Source organism: Macaca thibetana, chromosome 20 (assembly GCF_024542745.1).
Source record: "Macaca thibetana thibetana isolate TM-01 chromosome 20, ASM2454274v1, whole genome shotgun sequence".
In the NCBI taxonomy this organism is placed as follows: domain Eukaryota; kingdom Metazoa; phylum Chordata; class Mammalia; order Primates; family Cercopithecidae; genus Macaca; species Macaca thibetana.
Window position 1 is genome coordinate 18,048,962 of NC_065597.1, and position 20,712 is coordinate 18,069,673.

The 20,712-nt window shown below is 54.8% G+C and overlaps 3 protein-coding genes across 6 annotated transcripts in view; 2 read left to right on the forward strand and 1 right to left on the reverse strand.

The window, feature by feature from the left end:
- ZNRF1 (zinc and ring finger 1) overlaps positions 1–12,797 on the forward strand; it is a 109,862-nt gene extending 97,065 nt beyond the window's left edge. The window contains exons 3-5 of one of the 3 annotated variants that reach the window (XM_050772792.1): positions 6,893–6,998; positions 8,554–8,643; positions 9,815–12,797. In XM_050772792.1, the coding sequence (XP_050628749.1) occupies positions 6,893–6,998; positions 8,554–8,611 (164 nt within the window). In that variant the 3' untranslated portion in view covers positions 8,612–8,643; positions 9,815–12,797. The remainder of the gene's footprint in view (positions 1–6,892; positions 6,999–8,553; positions 8,644–9,814) is intronic. The other 2 variants (XM_050772791.1, XM_050772793.1) reach the window with 2 other exon arrangements.
- The window catches only part of GABARAPL2 (GABA type A receptor associated protein like 2), a 625,498-nt gene that overhangs the window by 120,788 nt on the left and 483,998 nt on the right, over positions 1–20,712 (forward strand). Inside the window, exon 1 of one of the 2 annotated variants that reach the window (XM_050772825.1) lies at positions 13,517–13,520. The exons of the other annotated variant lie outside the window; for it this stretch is intronic. The gene's annotated coding sequence lies outside the window, so the exon portion shown is untranslated. Of the gene's footprint in view, positions 1–13,516; positions 13,521–20,712 lie in introns of those variants that run through there. 2 annotated transcript variants of the gene reach the window in all.
- On the reverse strand, positions 13,954–18,867 carry LDHD (lactate dehydrogenase D). The gene is made up of 11 exons (XM_050772738.1): positions 18,732–18,867; positions 17,631–17,743; positions 17,283–17,424; positions 16,915–17,056; positions 16,612–16,771; positions 16,069–16,268; positions 15,846–15,974; positions 15,639–15,766; positions 14,916–15,006; positions 14,692–14,803; positions 13,954–14,611 (listed from the first exon to the last, which is right to left on the reverse strand). The coding sequence occupies exons 1-11, from the start codon at positions 18,801–18,803 to the stop codon at positions 14,446–14,448; spliced, it is 1,455 nt and encodes a 484-aa protein (XP_050628695.1). The 5' UTR covers positions 18,804–18,867; the 3' UTR covers positions 13,954–14,445.

The window sequence follows — 20,712 nt, forward strand, 5'->3', positions numbered from 1 at the left end:
GCACTGCCCTGTCCTGTCCTTGGCAGACTGGGCCAGCAGCTCTGCATGCTGAAGAGGCGGCAGGACCAGGCACTCCACCGAACCTAGGCTGGAAATGAGGCCAGAGGGCGGAACCTGAGCCTCTGCGTCATTTGCTAGGGGTTTCCCCTCTGACTCCCACCTTCCTTCTCTGTGGGCCCGTAATGTCCACCAGGCCCAAGTGGAGATGGAGAGGTATGTTCCTGCATTCAGCTGCTGCCTCGGAGCTGCACGAGCTTTCCCTCCCAGCCAGGCGCAGACCTGTGTCTGCAGCTGTGTGAGCCTCATCCCTCCATACTTCTAGCAGCTCCAGGGTCTCTTGAGGATGTGTTGCCAGAGCTCTCCGCAGGACACTCAAGCCTGGCGTGGTGGAGGGCAGGTGTGTGTCTGTCCTGTCTGGTCTGTTCACTCAGTGACCAGGTTCCTGCATCCACCTTGGGCCCCCTGCACACACTTCACAGAAAGGGGGAGATGTGAGTGAAGTGCCTGTGAGATGGGTGGTGTTTTCCAGCCCTGAGGGAAGACACCCTTATGGACTGGTCTTTTAAGGAAAAGGGGCCGGTCACTGGGTGGCAGAAACTTGGGCTTGGGAGTCATCAACACTTAGCAGCTGCATGAGCTTATCCGGAGATCCCCACAGGGGTTTTAGGAGTCATGATCTGTGTGTCTGGGGAGTTACCTGCATATAGCTGGCTCAGAGAAGTAAGGCTGTTTTTCTCCTCCTCCTGGATATCTTTGCTTTGACAAATAGCAGCTGTCAGAAGCGCCGTGCCTGGATCCCAAGGAGGGAGCAGAAGATGCCACCGCCTCCCACCCCCAGCCCATCACAGGCATCATCCCTCCCTCCTGTTTTGGCTCTAGGGCTGTGCCTGCCATTCTGGTTTGGTTCCCTGGTCTGGTTAGAGGGACAGGCACTGGCACCATCCCCGGCCAGGCCAAACACACTTCCAAGCTCCCCCTTGGGCAGTGACATTGGCTGGTGTTGTACAGTGGTGTCAGGAAACTTGGGAGGTGCTTGAGAGCTAGTAAGAAAAGGGCAGAACCCAAATGGCAGAACGTTTGGCTTTGTTCCTGTGTTCTTATCCGGCAGCATTTGGTTTTTTGTTTGTTTGTTTAATTTTTTTTTAAATTTTTTATTTTTTTGAGACACGGTCTCGCTCAGTCACCCAGGCTGGAGTGCAGTGGTGCAATCTCGGCTCACTGCAAGCTCTGCCTCCCGGGTTCACGCCATTCTCCTACCTCAGCCTCCCGAGTAGCTGGGACTACAGGTACCCGCCACCACACCTGACTAATTTTTTTTTGTATTTTTTAGTAGCAACAGGGTTTCACCGTATTAGCCAGGATGATCTCGATCTCCTGACCTTGTGATCCACCCGCCTCAGCCTCCCAAAGTGCTGGGATTTCAGGTGTGAGCCACCGCGCATGACCATCCGGCAGCATTTGTTGAACTCCTTCTCTGGGGGCCTGGAGATACCAGGGGACATTTGACTCCATCTGCCACAGAGTCTCAGTTTGTGTGGGCCAGGAGCCTGGGTTTTGTGCTGCAAGGCCGCCGCCATGGCTTTTCTCTGACTGCGGGCAGCAGGTTCGCGTCAGATGCTTCTGGAAGTCTTGTAGGAACCAGTTGATAGTCAAGCATCAGCTTCAGCCATTTCCACTTCCCTGCTAGGATCCCAGGGACATCCGGAGGCCACTAACTCCCACAGCCCCAGGGGTGGGGACAGGAAGTTGTACTCGGCCCACTCCAACCTCTTGCTGGGTTTGTGTGCCTCCTGCCTTCTGCCATGGAAGAATGCTGCTCCCTGGGCACTGGGCTCTGTGTGGGCACTGCTGGCTTCCCCATGCAGTCTGAGTGGAAGCCCACGACTCCTCCCTATTGCCAGGAACCTCCAGGTGGCCTTTTGCAGCCAGTGGCTCTTGGTCCCAGTGAAATGTGCTCCCTGCCATGTGCCAGCCTGCATGGGGTGCCTGCACATTTTAGTTCTTCCCACCAGTGCCGCAGACTCAGGCCAGCTGGTAAGGCACAACACTGCACTGCATAAAACCACCTTGTGGAGTGGTGAGGAAAAGGTGCCTCTAACCTTCCTGTGCTCAAGTCCGAGTCCTTTAGTGCACAGGCCTTCTGTCCCAGGACAAGAAGAATCGCCCTCGTGCCCCCTGCCTTTCCCCTTCCCCTTCCCCTTCCCTTTCCACCAGTGAGGTTCAGTGCAAAAAGAAAGGAGAGTGAAGTACAGTCTTGTTATACAGCGCCTAAGCCTTATCCTCATACCTGCCTGTCCCTTCCCTGAATCCATCACCTCCTGCGGGGCGATGAGGGAGACCGCCTGTGCCCTCCTGGAGCTGACACAGATGGGGAGAGAATACACCTGGTGTGGGAAGCTGTATGGGACCCAGATAATTCTAGCTAGTCCCTTCGGCTCACAGTGGAGTTACTAATCAGTAGGAGAAAATGCAAAGGGAAACTACTTCGGAATCAGTAATTGCTGTGTTCCCAGGAAATCCTCCTTAAGTATGGAGGGGAAGGAATGCTTTAGAGGAAACTAAGGGCTGTAGCCCATACACTCATGTCATAGATGAGGTGCCCAAGACAAAGAGAGTAGGGAATACAGGTCCAAGAATGTCAGCAGGATGACTGTCCTCACTAAGCTATGCCGTTTTTCCTCCCATCTATGTTGAGGTTTTTCCCTCTGTTTTATTATGAAGAATGTCAAACACACAGCAAAGTTTTTATGTTTTTTGAGACAGTCTCATTCTGTCACCCAGGCTGGAGTGCAGTGGCACAATCTTGGCTCACTGCAACCTCTGCCTCCCATGTTCAAATGATTCTCCTGCCTCAGCCTCCCAAGTAGCTGGGACTACAGGTGCGTGCCACCATGCCTGCCTAATTTTTGTTTTTTTGGTAGAGACAGGCTTTCACCATGTTGGCCGCACTGGTCTCAAACTCCTGACTTCAGGTGATCCATCTGCCTCAGCGTCCCAGAATGCTGTGATTACAGGCGTGAACCACTGCACCCGGTGTACAGCAAAGTTGAAAGTGTGTAAAGAACACCCCTATTGCTGGGGCATGATGGCTCACACCTGTAATCCCAGCACTTTGGGAGGCCAAGGTAGGTGGGTCATGAGGTCAAGAGATCAAGACCATCCTGGCCAACATGGTGAAACCCCGTCTGTACTAAAAATACAAAAATTACCCGGGCATGGTGGCGCACACCTGTAGTCCCAGGTACTCAGGTGGTTGAGGCAGGAGAAACGCTTGAACCCGGGAGACAGAGCTTGCAGTGAGCTGAGATCCGGCCACTGCACTCCAGCCTGGGCGACAGAGCGAGACTCCGTCTCAAAAAAAACGAGAACACCCCTGTTACACAACACAGGCACCACCTGGAGTCTGCAGTGTACTAGACCCGTTTATCCATCCACCAACCCATCTTATCCTTCTGATGCATTTCATAGTAAAATGCAAACACCAGTATGCTTCCCTGTCGGGGTTTTTAACTAAAGTAGTGCACATTCGAGGCCGGGCGCAGTGGCTCACACCTGTAATCCCAGCACGTTGGGAGGCCGAGGCAGGTGGATCACGAGGTCAGGAGATTGAGACCATCCTGGCTAACACGGTGAAACCCCGTCTCTACCAAAAATACAAATAATTAGCCGGGCGTGGTGGCGGGCGCCTATAATACCAGCTACTTGGGAGGCTTAGGCAGGAGAATGGCGTGAACCCGGGAGGCAGAGCTTGCAGTGAGCCGAGATCGCACCACTGCATTCCAGCCTGGGCGACAGAGCAAGACTCCGTCTCAAAAAAAAAAAAAAAAAAAAAATAGAAAAAAATAAAGTAGTGCACATTCGAACACTACAGAAGTACATAAAAGGATTTTTCTCCAGGTCCTCCTTTCCTCTACCACTATGAAAGTGTGTGCATCCTTCCAGACTTTGATCTGTGCCTACACACGCATTTGAATATGTATGGTAGCTAGTGCTTTCAAGCAGGGGGATCACGCCCATGTGTTCATCCACTACTTGCCATGTTTGGAGTCTGAGGGGACAGACACTCCAGCAGCAGACTCTGTGCCATCTCCCTTCTCAGTTTGTGTCGCCCTTTCAGGCGGGCCCTCAGGCTAGCCAGGTGTTCCAGACAGAAAATGACCACAAGTTGTCCTGGTGGCCAGGAAGCGAGTGACTTCTCTCGCAACTCATGTGCCTGGGGACTTAAAGATCGAATCGGTTCCATTTTATGCTTTTTCCTTGGGGTTCCTGGTAGGGGGCTTTGAGGAGTGGAAGCCATAGGCTTCTGGGCCTTGAAGAATCTTCATTTTATGGGCCCCAGGTGTTTGCCTTTCCACCGAAATAATAAGAGAACACAAAGAAACAGCAATGAGAAGGCCTCTCAAGCAGAAGGTCCCAGTCCCAGCCCCACCATCTGCGAACCCTCTCATGAGGTGTGTGACTTCCTTGGGCTTCCGGATCCTCATTCGCAAAATGAGAATAACACCGGGTGACCTGCCCAGCTTGGAATATGGTGAGGCTCAAAGGAAAACACGCACACGTGTTTGTCATTGGCAGTGTTCGGGACAGTTAAGCTCCTTTAGTGATGGAGAAGGGATCCTGCCACAAGCTCTGCCTTCTTCACAGCCGAGACACTGCTCTCCTGATATTTCCCCTGTGGCGTGGAGAACTTCTGGGTCGCCTTTTGTTCACGCCGCCTCTTTCACCTGCCCTTCAAATTCTCATGTCAGCCTGGGTTTGTCTTCTGCCTTCTTTGGATTTTGGTCTGAACTTTCTCCCCGGACTGCCTCTTTATCCCACATCCATGCCTGGCACCCATGTCTCTGTTCCAAACCTCAGCTCTAGGCTTCAGCAGCCTCCTGGAGGTCTCCATCAGCTGGCCAGGCCTCCTCCCACCCAACTCAGAATCCGTCCCTTCCTTCTCATGCTTTCCTTCTGGGCACCCTCCCTTAGTGCAGGCACCTGCTATTTGCCCCACTGCCCCCGTCGGCACACGCAGGGCTGCTGCGCACTCCTTGTTGTCAGCCCCAGTCACCACAGCAGAACACAAGGCTGTTCCCTGTGCCCAGAATCTCCCGTCACCACCCCAGCCTCATCCATCCTCAACCTTCTCCAAAGCCTTCCTGGAACAGCCTGATGAGGTCTCTTTCTCCATTCCCTCGCCCCTGGGCCTGCGCGTCAGAAGACGTCCTGGAAGTCCTCACGCTGTGCCTTTTGGTCTCCTTGTTCGGCATCCCTACTAGTCTGTGAGCTGCTTGAATCCCAAGATCACGGCTATTCACTGTCGCCGGCACGCAGAATGTCATAGGACTTAATAAAAACCACTGGGTTCCCACAGGTGCAAGTAGCTTCCTTCCATTTCTTCTTTTTGGGATGGTGAGCAGGGTCATTTTTGTTTCTTTCTTTTTAAACATTGAGATGAAATTCACCATAAAATTAACCATTTTTATAGGTGCAATTTAATAGCATTTAGGACATTCACAACCCCCATCTTTATCTGGTTCCAAACACTTCATTGCCCCACAAGAAAACCTCTGATGTGATTCCACTTATATGAGGTAGCTAAAATAGTCAAACTCACAGAAGCAGAGAGGAGAAAACTAGTGGCGGCCAGGGGCTGGGCGAGGGGGAGGGGAGTGGTGCATTAATGGGTGTAACATTTTAGTTATGCAAGATGAGTAAGTTCTAGACATCTCCCGTACAACATAGTGCCTACAGTTGACAATACTGTATTGTATACTTGAAGATTTATTAAGAGGATACAGCATATGTTAGTCTTACCACAAAAAAGTTTTTAAAAGGGGAAAAATGGGTCGGGCGTGGTGGCTCATGCCTTAATCCCAGCACTTTGAGAGGCCAAGGTGGGCAGATCACAAGGTCAGAAGTTCAAGACCAGCCCGGCCAACATGGTGAAAGCCATCTCTACTAAAAATACAAAAATGAGCCAGACGTAGTGGTGGGCGCCTGTAATCCCAGGTACTTGGGAGGCTGAGACAGGAGAATCACTTGAACCCAGGAGGCGGGGGTTGCAGTGAGCCGAGATAGTGCCACTACACTGCAGCCTGGGCGACAAAGTGAGACTCCACCTCAAATAAAAGGGTGGGGGAAAGAAAACCCCTTCCCCATTAAGTAGTCACTCCCCGTTTCCCCCGTCCCCAATCCCAGTCTCCTTTCTCTCTATGAATGTATCTATTCTGGACATTTCATATGAGTGGGTTCATACAATAGGTGGTTTCTTTTTCTTTATGTAATATTTTTGACATTTATCCATGTTGTAGCATGTGGCAGTTCTTCCTTTTCCTGACTGAGTAGTATTCCATCGTCTGGATACATCATCTCTGTGGATCCGTTGCACAGCTGGTAGACACTGGGTTGTTTCCACCTTTGGGCTGTTGTGAACAACGCTGCTGTGAACCTCCATGCACAAGGATTTTCTTGGGGACCAGTTTCTTCCTCTCATTCTTGCCTCCTACCACTCTCTCCATTACCATATTTTTCCAAACCAGACATCAGCGCACCAGCTGCGTGTGTGTTTAGGGAAAGCATCTGTGGAGGGAAACAGCTTGCCTCATGTTGCCCCTGCTTCGTGTCTACCCTTCTCCAAGCCTTTTTTGTCCACTGTCACCTAGGCTTTTGGTTAATTGCGTGTTGGGATTAATCCCATTTTGTCTTTGGGTAATTAACATGTGGTGTCCACGCATTATCTATCTCCATGGTGAGAGTCAAGGTCCCTCTTGGGTTTCTGTGTCCCCTGCAGAGCCGAGCACAGCTTGGGGCAGCTTAGCAGTTCCCTAGTTCCTAGGCTCTCACCTGCCCCGTGCCACCTGTCCACTGGTGACTAACCCTCTTGCACTCTCCCCTGTCCCCCTTGCAGACGATGTGCTGACTAAAGATGCGGGTGAGTGTGTGATCTGCCTGGAGGAGCTGCTGCAGGGGGACACGATAGCCAGGCTGCCCTGCCTGTGCATCTATCACAAAAGGTAGGAGGGGTTGGCAGGGTAGCTCAGTGCACCCCACCTCCCAGAGGGGCAGACCCCCATCTCCAGCCATTCTGTTTCCTTTGGTTATGGGATGATCTCTCCCCCAACCTCTGGCTCCGAGTGGGTAAGAGCAGAGGCTGTCAGACAGGTGTCCACTGTGCCGGCGGGAAGGTGCGAGCATCCCAAGCGCAGGGCAGAGCTGAGTTGCCAGAGGTGTGCTCTGGTTTGAGGACTCAGGTGGTGGGAGCTGATGGGGAGGCCTGTTCTCCGTCTGTCTCCCTGCCTCTTCTTCTTCTACGGGCCCTCTGCTCCACGGGGGGAGAACATCAATCTGTGCGAGGAAGGCCAGGCGGAGGGTGTGCCCACTGCCTTGCACTGACCTTCTCCCTAGAGGGCCAGGAGGCAGGAAGAGCCATTTCCTGTGGGGCCACAGCACTGGGAGCAGTTGTAAGTAGCAGGCCCAGATTCACCCTCAGGCTCCAGTGTGAGCCTGGTCCTTGTTTCCAGCCAGAAGGAAGGCATCCTCTTGCCCAAGAGACGAGGACACTGTGCTGCCTGTCGCCAGCACCTGCTGAATCCTTGAGCCCAGAGCTTCTTCCTGACACTCAGGTCTTTCAAAGCCTGACTCTCAGGGCCACTGCTGCACAGGATGACAAGCAGGCACGACACGCGGCATGGCTGGTGCAGAGGAGGCTCAAGGCTGGCCTGGGAGAGATTCTTGGTCTAGCTCCCAGCACGGAGCCTTGCTTGTGTCCCAGGGAGGCACTAACCAGAACCAGAAAAGGAAATCTTTGACTCTCAGGGAGAATTATGCAAATTATCTGTCTGGTTCCTGTCTTTGAAAATGCCCAGATGTTGGTTTACAAATCAGGAAGCTGTCTTGGGGCAATCTCTGTTCGCTCTTTGATGCAGAGGGCCTTGCTCTGTAAACACTGGACACCAGGGCTGACTGTCTCTGGTCTGACTCCCCTCCTGCCTCTTGCAGTAAGGACTAGATGCTGCTATCAGCTGATCACGGCTGAGCAGGGTAGAGCTTGGGGCTCTCCTAAGAGGTCACCCACTGGGAGGGAGCCTCACAGCTGTTCTTTTGACCCAGGAAGGAGCTCTTTCAGGACCCTGGCGCCCAGAGCCATGACCCTTCTGCCGTGCCATTGTTCCCACTTCCCTGCCCTTGGAGTCTTAGAGACAGCTGACTAGCTGCCCTGCGGGGTCCACCGCTCTCACCTCACTGGTGGCTGCTGCCATCCTCCTGGGCCCTGTGCACAGAAAGCTCTGGTCCTTCTCAAGGCCACTCTCCCCCTTCCTACAGCACCAGATCCCCCTGAGCCAGTACCCACCACCACTGCCTCTGGCTGGGCCAAGACTAATCTTGGTGTTCTCCCTTCTTCGTGCTTCAGAAAGTAGCCATATCTGGGGACATGATTGTGTTTCTCTGGGGTCCTTTCAGAAGAGACTTAGGAAGCTCCTGCTCAGGAATCTGGCCCTTTGAAAGAGCCCCTTCAAAGCAGCCTGGGCAGCAGGTAATGTGGTTTCCCTTGCGGCCCCCTCCCCCCAGCTGCATAGACTCGTGGTTTGAAGTGAACAGATCTTGTCCGGAACACCCTGCGGACTGACCTGCGGGCTTGCTTGCTGACTCCTCTCAAAGGTGAGCCCGCGTTTGGGGGTGCTCCCGGCTCAAGGCTTGGGGTCAGGTCACTTTGGGGGCATGCAGTTTAGGGAGCAGGGCTGCCCTTATGCCACTGAGAAGAAAGCAGGAGCAGAGGGAAGGAGAACCTTATCAATTAGTCATCTGGAAATGATTTTCCCTGGGAAGGACAAGAGATACAAATCAACATGGGCAGTTATGAAGAACAGGCTCAGAAGAGTTAGGATCAGCTGGGGAAGAGACCAGTACATTCTACATTCCTAAAGAAAGTTCAGGAATATCCCCTGGGAATGTGCACGGGCAGGAAAAGGAGCCTGAGCGCTGGGTTTGTGCCTGGCATGGTCTCATCCTCGCTGAGCTCTGAGTGTCTGCCTCTTCTCTGGTAACGGGGATAATCTCACTCCCTGTTGCCATAAGGACATTGCACTTACTAAACAGACAGCCATGGGCAGCGGTGCATTGTTCCCTACAAAGTGCTCGTCAGCGATCATTTGACCACTGCGTCTTCCCATGCCGCTTCCAGATGAATCTGAGGCCTCCAGGCCAGACTCGATCTCGATCCCTCCGTCCCACAGCACTGGGTGCTGACTCCACACATCGCTCTGGCTCACCGCTGGGTCTGGCCTCCCCATTTCTTCCCCAAGGGTACCCCGCTTGCTGCCAGCCATCCACCCCTGACCCCCATCTCACCTGTCCCTTCCAAGTTCTGGGCTGGCATTTTCCTTTTTCTGGCAAACAAGTAGACAAAACCCCCATAAAAACCAAAAGCCGAACTCCATCTCACAGCCAAAGGTTTTGGGGCCTCTCTTCTTCCCTCCCTTTCTCTCTCTCTTGTTTTTGTTTTCTTTTGTTAGGTTTATTTTATTTATTCCAAGTAAACTCTCCCAGAACAGCTGATGATGTCAGACAAATCAGGGACGTTTGCTTTTTTTTTTTACCTTCACCTCAAAAACTGATGACAAGGGGAGAAGAAAGAGCCAGGGGGAGAGTGAGGCAGGGGAGTAGAACCTGCCCAGGCGCATGGCTGCAAATTCCCCATGTGCTGTTTGGCTTCTGGGGTCCTGTGTAGATGCCCCAGCCCCGCCTGCCCTCTCGGGATGCAGCTGCCCTGGGATGCAGCAGCCAGCCCTCGGCCCGACGGAGCACGACTTATTTATTACGGTCCACACAGGGACAGAGAGCCCCTGCTCCAGGGAGGAGGCTCACCGGACCCTGGGGCAGAGCTGAGCTTGGGACACCAGCGGGAACAGGGCACCCCTTCTGCACTGACTTCCAGATCATGGTTCTCCCTTCCTCCCTGAGGACACCAAATTGGATGAGAGCAAGTTTGAGAGAAGAATGAATCAACTGCTATCCTTCCCCTCACCCCTCAGCCCAGGAGGGAAAGGGCATTTTCTTTTTCATCTTTGAAAGGCATTGTGGGTCTGTCTTTAAAGTGTTTACAAAAAAAAAATTATATAAAAAAAAGTCTAGTGTCGACTGGTGTTTTCCCTCGTGATGTTTACAGCTTGCTGTTTGCTGCCCAGCCATAACCCACTCAGTGACAGACGAACACAGCCAAGCCCTCGCCGCCAGCCTTCTGACGGTGGGCGAGCACACAGTCTCTTCCCCTGCCCCAACTGGCCTTCTCCACCACCAACTTGTCTACTTTGGGTTTGGTTTTTTTTCTTCTATTTTTCTGGCTTGGTTTTTTGCTCTTTTCTCCCCTTGAGACCCTAATATCTTGACTTCATTGCCAAAAAACAACCCATCGAGAACTTTCTTCCCACTGATCCCATCTCTTTTTCCCTTCTTTCCTCCTGGTTCCGGTCAGTTCAGAGGATTTAACAATCACAAGTGTCCTGCAAAAATGCCTGAACTTTATTCTTAGGCCCTTGTGGATTTTTTTTCCCAGAAAACTTAAACAAAAAAAGACTTACTAAGAAATATGTACAGCTACCCCTGTTTTCAGGCACTATGTTTGAGAACATTTTAGCCATTGATGTTCACACGTGGCATCAGCCCATGCAAGATAGGTTTCTGTATTTATATATTAAAATACAAAAAAAAACTTATAAAATGTTTAAAAAAATGTTCAAAGCTTGGGAGAAAAGCTTTCTTCATTAGTCAAGGTGTTTTGATATGGTATTAAAATGTCTAATAAAAGATACACTGTGTGATTTTATTTTAATGAGGTGTTGTTATACAACCAAGAAATGGGGGCAGGGGCCTGCCCCCCAATCCCTCACCTACCTCCTTAGCATTCCTTCAGGCTGCTGCTCGGGGCTCCAGGTGTGTGAATTGGTCCTCAGACAGGCCTGGGTGGAGGGAGAGTGGCAAGTCAGGCGTGCCTCCTACAAGCTTCCTAACCTCTTAAGCATCATGGAACCAGTCAGCCCTCCTCTGTGGAGTCATTGTGCCGGACCTCTGAAAAGATCTGCAGGGGCCAAGATGTTGCAGCCACTGGAGGCTGCAAGGATGTGGGTTCTTCCAGGTGTGGGCCCAGCCCCCCTCCTTCCAGCCTCTGCTCCCCATCCCACGTTCCACTCGCCCTGCCTGTTGTTCAGTTTGCATCTCAGTGCTGACTCACGGGCATGCTTCATTGAGGCCCAGGAAGAGGCCCTGGTTTGGGGCTGTGCCAGTTCAGAGCCCTTGAACCAGAACCAACTGCTCAGGCTCACAAAAGTTGGCAAAATGCAGGCTGGGCGGGCAGCTCAGGGCAGGGAGCAGCAGTGCAGGCCTGGCCTGTGTCCCCATGCCCCGCGGGCTCCCGGAGCAGCGTTCCAGAGCCTCCTGCAGAGCCAGCGAAGGAAAGCTGTGGAGGGAGACGACTCCACCGCCTCTCTGCTCTGACCCTTCTCAGGCCCGCCTGATGTCTGGACCACCCCCCTGCTGCCACAGCCCCTGGCTCCGCAGTCACCCTCCATCAGATGCTTCCAGAGGCACCTACTGTGTGCAAGGGCATTCACAACAGGCCAGTGGGCAAACGTGAGCCAGGGCCAGCGGAGAAACACTAAAGACGACTCGGTGGTTCAGAGCCTGGGCCTCAGCGCAGGACCCGTCTGGGGTGAAGACCTTGGGGCTGTTGTGAGTCGACGGCAGGAACGTGGGCTCTAGACTGTGCATTCAGGCTCTCCTACTTGGCAGAATGATCTTGGGGAAACGACTTCATCTGAACTTCAGATTTTTCACATGTGAAGTGGGGACAAAACCATGCAGCTCAGAGGTCCCTGTGGGGGCCGGGGGAGCTACCCTGCAGGTCCTGGCACATGCACAGCAGGCTCCCCATAGCTTTGCCACCACAAAGGGCACTGTTCTATTCACAGCACCTCCTGCTTCTGCCTGGCAACTGTGTCTCCCTGTGCTATATTTAATTCCACCAGCAAAGCTGGCAAGGCAGTGCCCAGCCGTGAAGGAGATCTCCTTGCCTGAGCCCTGGATCTGGAAACGGAGGCTTCCATGTGCCCACCTTGGCGGCTTAAGCCTGCTGCTTTGGCAGTGCCACGGGTGAGCCGAGCAGCTGTGAGTTGGGTGGGGCAGGGCTGTAGCCCACGCCGGGTGCTATTCCAGGCTCCAGGGGCTGGTGCTCATCCCCACCCCCAGCGACTTCAGTCCTACCTGGCACGCTGCAGCCCTCTGCCGGCTGCGGGGTCCTCTGAATCGAGACCCAGGTTGCCTGCTTTTGGTGTGGGGGTGGGATTGGGGCTGTCTGAGCTTGCCAGGTGGAGCTCATGTTTGTGATCCTCTGTCCGGACAGCTCTCCAGAATCCTGTGTTGCCCCTGCTCTGCCTTTCTGGGATGGGAGAGAATGTGAGGGAGCCGGCGAGCAGGTTCTACCCACTCTGCTAAGGGCCTAGCACACTTTGATGAGGTTCCTAGATATGAGCCCCTCACAAAGACCAACCATTCCTCTAACAGCCATTTAAAGGTACTGAAGTTCATGGGAAAATGTCCTCATTCTTAGGAGATAGATGCTGAATTATATAGGTGAATGTCTTCAAGAAATGTGTAGTTTAATTCCAAATGGTTCCCCCCAAAATACACAAAGCAAATAAGGCCAAAATGTTCATTGTTGAATCTGCAGTGGCTGGTATTTCAGTGAACAGTGTACTTGTTCTTTCAACTTTTCTGTATGTTTGGAATTTTTCTTAATAAAAGATTGTGGGAAATGGTCATTTGCTGAGCGCCTCCTAGTTGCCAGGCGCTGGAGGGCGCATCAAAGAAGAGTCCTATCCAGCTGCTGCAGGATTCCCACCTGGAGGAGTGGGTGGCTGGCTGGCTGGAAGGGGAGGGGCGAGAGGGCTGTCTCGGTGATGAGCACACGTGTGCTGGGGTGGTTTGGGGAGAGGGCTGAGATTTGTCACCAATCAGCCCTTGGCACGGTCTCTGCTCCCCACCAGGGCAGCACGGGACAGAAACGTCACAGAGTGGCCTCCAGGCTCAGGTCGGTGTCACCGCTGTCGGCGGGAGCCCAGTGTTAGCATGGAGCGGGGGGGGGGGGGGGGGTTCCGAGAACTGAAGTTGGACTGAGGCGTCTCACTGCAGCTGCCTCTGCCTAAGGCCTAGCAGCCTGCCTGAGCACTGAACAGCTGATGGGAGGAGGAGAGGGGCGGAGGCCAGGGAGGGCATGGGGTGTGGCATGCCCCTTTCCAAAAGGGACCGAAGACTAGAGGGGCCTGGAAGATGAGACAGCACTACAGGTTCCTGGGATCTGCGGGGGTGGAGGACTTAGCTTGGCTTCTGGGCTGCCAGGCCTTCCCTGACCCTAGGAGGAGGTTTGCCCAGGGCTGAGAGCTGCAGGCCCGGGGCAGAAGTGAGTCCTGAGCCGTAGCTGCCTGGAGCAGATGCCGCGTATCTGAGCTTCATGATGTCGGGCGCCCTCCTGTGGGCTTAGGGGGAACAACTGCCAACATCTCAAGACTAAAGACTGAGGCTCTGGCCCAAGACAGGGTCTCCGGTGGACAGACCTTGAGGGCAAAACAGCTAGTGGTACGATACATAACCCCATGAAGAGGTGGGTGCAAAAATAGTTTCATCTCTGTTTCTGAAGACGTGGCAGCTGCTGAGGAACACATTCAGTGTGTTCAGAGGCCTGGTTCAGGTCCAGTTGGAGAGTCCATCCAAGTGACATGCCGTGGGCAGGTCCTCAGGCCTGAGGCCGAGTAGCTGGGACAGGGACCTGGGTTCCTTTCCGAACCCTGAGCACCGCCCCCCTCCTCAGGCTATAACAAGTCAGAGGACAGCCCCAAAACAAAGGGGTCACTAGCCAAAGGACAGAGAACCTGGAGCGGGAGGGGAGGAAGTGCTGCCTGCTGACTTCCAGGTCGCTGCAGGTGGGTTTCAGGTTTATTCCAGATTTATTGGGGGAGGCTCCAAGGAGAAGACCTACCAGCATGGCACGGGAGCTCACGTCCCATACCAGGAAAGGAGTGCCTGTCACCAGGTGAAGAGGGAAGTGTCCTGGGACCCCAGCAGTGGGAGGCCTCAGGGGAGGAGTGTCATCAGAGTCTTGAGTGGACCCAGATGGTCTCTTCCAGCCAGGACAGGATGCGTAGGAGCAGAGAGGAAGCAGCTTTGCTGGGAACCACCCAGGGTCGTTTACTGAACCAAAGGCTCCTGGAGCCAGCCAGAAGGACGGGGAGTAGCACGGTGCTCAGGCTTCTCTCTGGGCGCTCTGACCTTGGGCCCAGATACAGTGGACTCACTGGCAGCAAGACTGCGTCAGCTACTGTCTATTCCCTTGCAGGGGCCGTGGCATGAAGAAAAGTTCCAGAGCAGGGGCTCCGTAGTCTGGGAACTTGTGGGCTAAGTGCTCAGAGCCCCTCACAGCACTTTGCCCGGGTTCATGAGGCCTTGAGGGTCTAGCACAGCCTTGAGCTGCCGCATGGTCTCCACGCCCACGGCGCCCACCTCCTCCCGCAGCAGCTGCCGCTTGCCCAGTCCGATGCCATGCTCCCCCGTGCACGTTCCGTGGAGGGCCAGTGCCCGCCTGGGGGCGGGAAGGAGACATCCTCATGGGGCCCCCTTCCCTCTGCCCTCAGCTATTCCCCTCCCTGACTTTGCTCCTACCTGCCCAGCTGTTCTGCAAAAGCCTTGACCCTACCCAGTTCCTCAGCGTCATCGGGGTTGACCAGCAGGATGCAGTGGAAGTTGCCGTCACCCACATGCCCGACAATGCTTCCTGGAGGCCCAGAGGACAGAACTGTTCACCCTCCCTCTTGCCTCCTGCTGCCCCAGGCTCTGGTCAGCCCCGACACCCCCCCACCTCTCCCCAGCAGCAGGGTGGGCAGAACCTGTGAGTCCCGAGGCGTTCAGATCCTCCTTGGTCTGCACCAGGATCTCCGGCAGCCGGGAGATGGGCACACACACGTCCGTGGAGTAGCCCTGGTCAGAGGGAGGCCTGTGAGTTACCCCTGCCTGCCTGGGGGTATGGGGTCACCGTGGTCAAAGCTGAGGACGGGTCTGGGGGCACTGGGCTTCAGCTCTTGGCCTCACACAAGGAAATAATCCTGCTCTTCTCTAGGCCTCAGCCCTCACCTCCCCCCAGCACAACACAGGAGACAAATGGCCCAGGCGTGCTTGCCACACCTCCCGGTAGAGGCTGTTCCCACTCCCCTGTGGCTCCCACCGCCAAGCTCCAGGCTGCTAAGCCTTTGCACAGCTGCCTGGAGCCCAGATTCCCCTTCCCCAGGTTAGGCTAACATCCCCCTCTCTATCATCTCTTCCTCCACGAAGCCTTCCTTCCGTTTACAACTCCCAAGAGCACTACACCGTTCCCACGACCTGGCTCACAGGAAGGGCTTTTGAGGGCTTAGCAGACAACTGTGCTTTCCCTGTAGACAGTATCTGAACAGCTGGGTGGGGCGACCTGCAGCCCCCGGTTCTAGCACCTGCTCAGCCAGGCCCAGCCCCCTTGTTGAGGCCCGGACTGTTGCTCTGTGCAGTAGAGTGGTGGGCTGAGGAAAGGGTTTGTGGGCTGAGCTGTGGGCCCCATCTGCACCCCAGTCCCAGCTCACCTTGCAGCCTGGCCGCATGGCCAGGGCTGCGTACCAGGCATTGTGCCGTGCTGTCCAAAGCTGGCTGCGCTCCTCGGCCGCCTTGGCCCAGGAGAAGTCAGAGGCTCCGTTCTGCTGGACTATCTCCTCTGCAGTTGGGGGAGGGAGGCTGACACCCGGCTGTCGCTGAGGCAGCCCACCCTGCTGCCCCACTCCACCCCAGCATACCTGTGCGTTGCAGCTGCTCCTCCAGTGCCTGCTGGGAGCCATGGAACTCCAGGAAGAGTGTGGGTGCCACTGAGCAGTTCAGCTTGCTGTACCTGTTGCAGGCATCCATCATGACTTCATCCAGGAACTCTGGATCCAGGGAGAGGGCAGGCCAGGTGAGTCCTGGCCTTCCCAGGGGGCCTCTTCCAGGGAGCCCACCCTGACTGCCCCGTCCTCAGCTCACCAATGCGGGCTACGGGCACTGCAGCCTGGAGGATGTGTACAGTGCTGTCCACAGCAGCCTGGACACTGGGGAACGCACACGTGGCGGCCACTATGGCCTCAGGGACAGGGTGCAGGCGCAGGGTGGTGGCTGTGATGAGGCCCAGCGTCCCCTCAGAGCCCACGAACAGCCCAGTGAGGTTGTAGCCGGCTGCACTCTTCCTAGGTCCCAGGGACACGCAAGGTGAGTACCAGGCTGTGTGATGAGGGATTTCTGGCCAGAAGCCCAAGCTGGAACCCAGGACACCGACCCCAGGCACTGAGGTCTGGGCTGGCCTCCCTCGGGCCCAGATTCCCTGGCCCAATTCTTTCTGCTCCACAAAGCAAATCGGCCTCACGCAGGGAGAGCAAACCCTGTTCCCATCCACTTTGGCCCAAGTGACAGGGCTTCGGAGCCTGGGGAAGCCTAGCCTGCCAAACCAGGAGGCCGGCAGGAGGTGCCTTTCACAGCCCGGGCAGCCCCCCAGCAGTGCCCAGGGCCAGGGCCCCCGCAGAGGGCACTCACCGGAAATGCCGGCCTTGGCCCGCCGTGTGCAGCAGCCGCCCGTCGGGCAGCACCACCTCCAGGTTGAGCACGTTGTCCCGCATGGTGCCGTAGCGGACCGCGTTGGTGCCCGACGCCCCGGTGGCCGCCATGCCACAGAGAGAGGCGTCCGCACCTGGGTCTGGAGGGCGGCGTACAGGAGAAGGCAGCCTCAGAACGGGAGGTCCTTTCCCTCGGGCTGGGGGAGGAAGGTCCCCTGAGCCCCAGACACAACCCTGCTCCCAACGTGCCCTCAGGGCCCCAGGAGAGGTTCGCGAGTCCTACCCACGGGAAACCAGAGGCCGCTATCCCGCAGGTGGAGGTTGAGAGCTTTGCGGGTGACGCCCGGCTCCACCACCACGGAGAAGTCCTCCAGGTTCAGCTCCAGGATTCGGTCCATATGCGTCAGGTTAATGCAGACGCCGCCCTGGTGGGAGCGGGTGCTGAGACCACTGCATACCTGGGTCTCTGACCTGGCCACGTCCCCGGGTCACAGCCCGCGGGTGTCCCCCCAGCAGCCAGACCAGACCCCCAGAAGCAGGCAGCCCGCGGGCGGGCGCAGACCCAAGGAGCTGTGTGCGGCGGGGGAGGCAGCCACAGGTGTGCCAAGGTGGGGGACCAGCCCCGAGGCGGGCAGGGGAGCCACACGGTACCTGCACAGCGCAGACGCCACCCTCAAGCCCGGTGCCGGTGCCGAATGGGATAATGGGCACACCTTGGCGGTAGCACAGGGCTGCCAGCCGGCTGACCTGCTCCACGTTCTGGGGCCACACCACAGCATCGGGAGGTTCGCACCTAGAACCAGACCCTCAGTGATTTACGGGGGCGTGGCACCCTCTGGTCCCGAGGTGTTGCAGGGCCTGAGGCTACAGCGAACGAGGGGCAGAAAACATGCCAGAGCACCCCAAAACAGGTGAGTGAGGGGGAACGCAATCCAGGACCCTCGCTCTCAGATGGGGTTGAATCCAGAAGATGGGAAGGGCCTGCGAGCCCTCCCATACCTGTGCACCGACTCATCGCGCCCGTGCTGCTCTCGGACCACCGTGGCAGTGGACACGTGGGAGCCGCCCACCACGGCCTTCAGAGCCTCTACGAAGTCCCTGCAGAGCTCGCCCTGCAGGGGAGAAACACACTGCCAGGGTCCCCCGAAAGACACCTGGGGCCACAGCCCTGCCCCAGTGTCAGCGTGGAGGGCTGGGGGCTGGAGTGAGCTTCCCCTGCCGACCCCCGGCTGACAACATCCTTGCCAGGTAGGCCCTCTTTAAACAAACCCACTCTCCAGAAATGCCTCTTTTCCAAACACAGCCATTGGGGTCAAAGTTGCCCCTCAGAAAAAAAACGCTACCAGAATTTTTTTTAATGTTTTCTTTTTTAATAAAAACAGGGTCCTACTATGTTGCCCAGGATGATTTCAAACTCCTGGGCTCAAGCGATCCACCTGCCTCGGCCTCCCAAAGCGCTGGGGTTACAGGCATGAGCCAAGGCGCCCGGCCATCCAAATACAAAACCAGAATTCGCTCTCCAAAAAGGCTATCAGGAGTGTTCCTTCAATAGCCAGCCCAGCCTGAGCCAACTGAAAAGGTCCCTCACTTCCTCCTTTCTCCAGGGCCAACCAAGCACCACCCCCGCCACAGGGGACTCAGAGCTTGATAAGGGAATGACAGGGAGGAAAAGCTTTCACTGCCCCCTCCCCACTCTGCCCTGGCTGGGGCTTCTGGAGCCCTTCGTGGGGGGCTGGGGAGGGGAGCAGTTTCTTCCCATTTTACAGATGAGAAATGGAGGCCAAGTTAAGGACAGAGCCTGGCCTGGAACCTAGATCCTTTCCTCCAGGGCCTTATTCCACAGGTGTGTTTTATTCCAGAGCCACCCAGGGGCATCCATTTGACTCCCCCAGCCCCACTCATGGTAGCAGTGGGGACTCAGCTGATCTCTACACTCACTCTACACCCACACTTGCCACAGGGTAAGCCCAGTGCCCTTTTGCCCAAGGTCAGGTCACTTGGTGCTGGGGCATCACAGAGCCCAGGAAACTTGGGATCAGAACCCCCTGTTACCCGCTCCCCACCTCATCCCTCCAGGGGACTTCTCTTCTCTCCCGGTACCTTTGCCTTCTGGGAGCAGTAGCCCCTCCAGGGGAACAGCCCCCAGGTTGCAGCCCGGAGCAGTCGGGCCATAGCCAGGCACCTGCCAGAGGGTGTGAGCGCTGGGTGGCAGGGTGACCAGTCAGCTACTGTGGCAGCAGCTGCGGCTGCTGTCAGCCCATTGGCTAGGCCGGGGGTGGGGCCTGCTTAAGGTGGCATGGGCTTTAAGGTGGCCCTTGCAGATCTTGCAGACATTTTCATGGGCGCCAGGGATGACACTTCTAAAGGAGAAGTGAGGTTCACTGGACGTTTAGGGAAACTGTAAGGCAAAAATAAAATTCTAAGCCTCCCAACCGACCAAATGGACTTTCGTCTCAGCCAAGGGCATTCCAAAGTAAACCTGAAAAATTAATTCAGGCTGTGATGGGAAGGGGTTTAGGACATGCCTCATTATCCCCCTCCTCCCTTTAGAATTCAGACACAACTGACTAGCATTAACACTAAAACAGAGATCTTAAGGCATTCTGATCTTAAGACACAAAACACTCTTTGTAGCAATAAGATACCAAATTCCAACCTGACTCTAGCATCACCTGACAGATAGCAGGCCCTGAAAGAAATTGATGTCTTTTACCCCCAATATCTATTCCTTTGATATTTTTAAAAATAGCTCCAAAAAGCTGTCTTTTGTGGGGAAAATCTAGAATCTGTAGAGAAGCCCCTCCCCCTGCCAGGAATTTTTTTTTTTTTTTTTTTTTTGACGGAGTCTCACTCTGTTGCCCAGGCTGGAGTGCAGTGACGTGCGGCAACCTCCAGCCCCTGGGTTCAAGCAATTCTCCTGCCTCAGCCTCCCAAGTAGCTGGGATTACAGGTGCCTGCCACTGTGCCCAGATAATTTTTGTATTTTTAGTAGAGATGGGGTTTCACCATCTTGGCCAGGCTGGTCTTGAACTCCTGACCTCGTGATCCACCTGCCTCGGCCTCCCAAAGTGCTGGGATTACAGACATGAGCCACTGAGCGCCCAGCCTCTTTCCAGGTTTTATCCTGATCTAAGGGAGATTTAACTAAGAGTCTGGCACCTTTTAGGGCCTTAGACATTTACCATCTATGTTACATAATAAGAACCTTGGGCCGGGCGTGGTGGCTCACATCTGTAATGCCAGCACTTTCAGAGACCAAAGTGGAAGGATCACGAGGTCAAGTGATAGAGACCATCTTGGCCAACATTGTGAAATCCCATCTCTACTAAAAATACAAAAATTAGCTGGGCATGGTGGTACACGCCTGTAGTCCCAGCTACTTGGGAGGCTGAGGCAGGGGAATCGCTTGAACCTAGGAGGCGGAGGTTGCAGTGAGCTGAGATCGTGCCACAGCACTCCAGCCTTGTGACAGGGTGAGACTCCGCCTCAAAAAAAAAAAGAACCTTGGTCTCCACAACTCCTTATCTTAACCCAGATGCTTCTTTCTATTGATTCCAGGTTGTCTTTTTAAAATTTTTTAATTAAAAAAATTTTTTTGTTGTATACCAAGATTCCAAGTCTTTGGATAATATTTCTTTTTTTTTTTTTTTCTTTTTTTTTTTTTGAGACGGAGTCTCACTGTGTCACCCAGGCTGGAGTGCAGTGGCCGGATCTCAGCTCACTGCAAGCTCCACTTCCCGGGTTCCCACCATTCTCGTGCCTCAGCCTCCCGAGTAGCTGGGACTACAGGCGCCCGCCACCTTGCCCGGCTAGTTTTTTGTATTTTTTAGTAGAGACGGGGTTTCACTGTGTTAGCCAGGATGGTCTCGATCTCCTGACCTCGTGATCCGCTCGTCTTGGCCTCCCAAAGTGCTGGGATTACAGGCTTGATGGATAATAATTCTTTCAACCAATTGAAAATCAGAAAAATATTTTTTTTTTTTTTTTTGAGACAGAGTCTCACTCTGTTGCTCAGGCAGTGGCATGATCTCAGCTCACTACAACCTCCATCTCCTGGGTTCAAGTTGTTCTCATGCCTCAG

What these genes read in the sequence shown, in the direction of transcription:
- LDHD (XM_050772738.1), bottom strand. Translation starts at nt 18,803, where the DNA reads ATGGCCCGACTGCTCCGGGCTGCAACCTGGGGGCTGTTCCCCTGGAGG. An exon ending in CCATGCGGCCAGGCTGCAAG is followed by an intron (nt 15,007 to 15,638) that starts GTGAGCTGGGAC and finishes CCCTCTGACCAG; the next exon opens with GGCTACTCCACGGACGTGTG. An exon ending in GAACGCCTCGGGACTCACAG is followed by an intron (nt 14,804 to 14,915) that starts GTTCTGCCCACC and finishes CTGGGCCTCCAG; the next exon opens with GAAGCATTGTCGGGCATGTG.